Consider the following 3,904-nt stretch of genomic DNA (forward strand, 5'->3'; position numbering starts at 1 on the left):
AGCCAGTACATGTCTTGGGTGTATTGACATTTTCCAGAGCATGCAGTCTTGTCAGCACTCTGGATAGTACCAGTGACACAAACCACAAAGTGTAGTCTTTTTTATCATCTTATCTTAGATTGGAGGATAGGACAGACAGACCATGTGTGCTGTGCTCTGGCTCCGTAACATCAAGTATCGCCTGGGGACAGAGGCTGGTGATGTAAGTGGTTATGCAATATCACTGGTCCTGAACATTCAAATAAGGCAATTATGGCCAAGATTTCTTAGAATGTGATAAATATTCCAATAGGCATACGTAGAATTTTTGTTTTTTTTCTATGTACTTAATTTTCTCTTTTAATTGTGATATTTTCTAACATTGTTTCCACTATCAGGTGTGGCCTCATTAATGATAGAGTTCTGTATTACCGGCTTTATTTATTTATTTATTTAATTGAAAATTATATAATTTTCATCTTCAGTCTTTTTGTTGGTACTTTCAGGGATGCTGTGACTTCTGAGACTTGCCATCTGAGTCGTCCTCGTTGGAAACTGCATCGCCAGTCAAAAATAATTTAACTTTAATAATTAAAGTAACAGTGGATGGAGTACCTAAAAAGCCAGCTTCAAGTCTTTTCCAGATGATTTTCATAGTGCTCTGAAATGAAGAGAAACCAGTGGCTGTCTGGAAGGTAAAACAATTGACACACTTACAGTAGACTTTGTAAAATGGTTTGTGGTCATGTAAAGTATACTGTCTTGGTGGTTAATGGACTAAAACGTGAAACCATGTTTTAGTCCACTAATGTATTGTTAAGAACTACTCAAAATGTATGCTAATATATGATTAGCAAGACATTTTAAGAACCACACTGGGATTCTCTTTGTCATTGAAAATGTGTATAGAACCATCAGCAAAGATTATTTCCCCCAAAATTAAATTTCATTGAGTGCTTGGTGCTCTCACTTGATCAGTACTTAAAATGTAAAAATGTCAATTGCTTTTCAATGATTGTCTTTTTATTTTTGAAGTTAGCTTTAATTTCATGCAAACAAACGATTTCCATCATATTTCTCTAAACAAAGGTGGTAAGTAGCTGGGGTTAAGTTTGAAAACTATGGGAGCTGGGACCTAAACAAAGCCTAACCTACATATGTCAGTGGCTTACTAACAAACATGGAGGCAATTACATAAATATATTGTAGCATCTCTGGAGATGGCAGTCATTTGTTTGTTACAAAATGAGAGAGAATTGATTTAAAAAAAAAAAAAAAAAAAAAACAGGATACAACCAAACCATACAGAATGTAAATAAAGATCAAATGTGTTTTAATCGGACATGCAAGCACGGCCATGCTTTCAGGACAGCTGGTAGCTGGAGAGCTTTTTTGACTGTAGACTTTGGAGCAGTCAACAGTCCCTGCTCTCACAGTGGTGTGGAGGTTAAATAGCTGCACTAAATTCAAAGGGCCTGACCATGCAGTTCATTGTATGTTCAGAATAAAATGTTAAAACCCTGTAAAGCTGGAGACAACATGATGTGGGATCTGTATCTTGTTGTTTATTTAAAGAAGTTCAGACTCTGGCTGATTGTGATACTGATGCATGGACTCACTCTTCAGATCCTGTTGATGGAAACTTTCAAGCAAACTGGCAGGAAATTTAACAGCTACGAATGGAGCCAGTTCACAAAAACCACAACACAGCAGTCATAAAAGCCTTTAACCATTCACAGCAGGATGCAACTAAGGTATTTCCACTGCTTGATTATTATCTCAGAACTCTCTTCACACTGTGTTATTTGATGCATTGCTTCATATAGTTATAATGATGAGGCATTTTAAGGTGAACTGCTCCTTTATTGCCGTTCCCCAGTTTTTGTCTTCTTCTTCTTCATTCTGTTTTTTTTTTATTTAGACCTTTCACCCAATCGTTGGTTAGGGAGGGCGGGGAGGAGAGAAAGAGAAAAAGAGCGAGAGGGGGGTGGTGCGGGGGGCGGGGCTGGCTGGTTATGGTTTTTCAGCACCGCGGATAGCTCCTGTCTCCTGTCTCTGGACTGCAGGGAAGCGACGCTGACACACAGCTGGATAGTAAGCTTTAAAAAAAAAAACGACTCACATCGATCCATAGGGTAACCTCCAGCTCACACCGCCAATGCACCGCGTTTCTTTCTTCTCTCCCCCTTTCTACTCCTCGATGCTTGAAGTCTCTCCTTGTTTTTTCGGCCTGACTGTGGACTGCATTGCCTCTGCGTCTCCAGTCTGTTTCCTCTTCCTGCTCTTCCTGTTTCTGGCAACCACGGTGCAGTGAAAGTACTTTTTTGGGAGGGGGAGTGGATTGACCTGTTCCAAGTTTTTTTTTTTTTTTTTCTTTTTTCTTTTTTTCCCGATCTGTCCACTTCAGTCTGAGTCTGAACGTCGCTGTTCGGTCTTTTGATTATGTTCAGGTGTGGGATTTTTCTCAGAGCCCAGGCGTGGATGTTACTTTAGGATGCAGAAGGAAGATGAAGTTGATAATTTCAGTAGCCGTCGGTGCACACTCTGAGAAGAGATAGGCGACCTGCATCTGCAACATTGGCTGTAATCCTCCGATCGGAGTGGATCAGACGCATTCATTTTTGTGGACAACAGCCAGAGAGCAAGATGAGGTGCCTGTATGACTTTTTAAATTGCACATAAGACAGATAAAGAGAGAGTGGGTCTTTTCAGCCTGCTGCTGCTGCAGGAAGTGACGGTTTCTATCTTTAGCTGCCTAAACGAGTTGCATCTGAGAGGAGACCGGGAACTCTGGGAAAACAAAGACAGCAGAGTGGTCTTTTTCCTCTCCATCCTTAACGTGACACAGTAAAAACAGAGGTAGAAAAATGAAGAAGTTTCGCAAGGTGTTGGACGGTTTGACCACGTCCTCTCCTGGAGGGACTATCGGATCCCCATCGTGCGGCAGCGCGGCAGGAACTCCCACCGCGGCGCCAACTCCCAAGGAAATCGACATCCAGGAGACGCTGGTGTCGGAAAACTTTCAGCTGTGCAAGGTGGGTAGATAGAGTGGCTTATTCAGTTTTAGACTCCCAACATCCCACGAAGGCGGGAGGTGAACAGTCCACAGTCAGTAACAGCATGTAACACCTTGGATTGTGGCTTCACCGCGTCTTTTTTCCACATATACAGACAGCGCTTGTAGACAAAACGATGTGTGCAGGCGTTTATAGAGACATTAATGAAGAACGCAGGGGCTGTAAAAGTTGGATGTGAAGTGAGTTGAGCTGCTTCGCTAGATTTGGTGGCCTGCTGTTCTCTGTTTGTGTTGAAAGTTCAGCACCATGGGCAGCTCCGTGTGTCCAGTCTGCTAAAGATGAAAGCAGTTTTAGGCAAAGCAGCAGAGAAAAACCCCAAACCCTCACCAGACAAAATCCTGTTCTTATCAGTGGCTTTTTGTTTTAGGGCCTTAACTGCAAAGAATTGTGGTTATTCCATTAGTCACCCATTGTTCACCTACATAGAGCTCTGCCCCCGCTGACATGTGTGCACAGCTGGTGAAACTGCTGTGTGTGTGTGTGTGTGTGTGTGTGTGTGTGTGTGTGTGTGTGTGCCCGTGTGTGCCTGTAGTTTTTGGATACACTCCAGTATAGCTACAGTATATGCGCCCCGTCATCAGCATGCTGTATAGGCTGCAGCAGCCTACACACATGTGATGCAAACAATCCAAAGGAAGTCAATGAATAGCAGCCTCCCCATTGCATCAGCAAGCAGGCACAAATGATGTAGGAGCGATGACATAACTAGTATCCCTCCCTTGCATAAAAAAAAAAGTGCACAGCAAGCCAGCAGAGGGACCCTGCAGTCCTGTCCTAGCTGATGTGCTTTTTACTGAGAAGGAGGGAGAGAATGAAAGAGGGATGTGGATGGGTGTTGGGGGTGGAGG

General features: G+C 42.8%; 1 protein-coding gene across 2 annotated transcripts in view; it reads left to right on the top strand.

Annotated features, from left to right (window-relative positions):
* The first annotated feature begins 1,989 nt into the window (after nucleotides 1–1,989).
* stxbp5l (syntaxin binding protein 5L) overlaps nucleotides 1,990–3,904 on the top strand; it is a 135,705-nt gene continuing 133,790 nt past the window's right edge. For both annotated transcript variants that reach the window (XM_087178941.1, XM_023424892.2), the window contains exon 1: nucleotides 1,990–3,014. In XM_087178941.1, coding sequence (XP_087035067.1) covers nucleotides 2,847–3,014 — 168 coding nt within the window. In that variant the 5' untranslated portion in view covers nucleotides 1,990–2,846. The remainder of the gene's footprint in view (nucleotides 3,015–3,904) is intronic.

The sequence above is a fragment of the Seriola lalandi genome, unplaced genomic scaffold (assembly GCF_002814215.2).
Source record: "Seriola lalandi dorsalis isolate HSWRI2012SDOR001 ecotype SW California unplaced genomic scaffold, Sedor1 jcf7180002054758, whole genome shotgun sequence".
In the NCBI taxonomy this organism is placed as follows: Eukaryota; Metazoa; Chordata; class Actinopteri; order Carangiformes; family Carangidae; genus Seriola; species Seriola lalandi.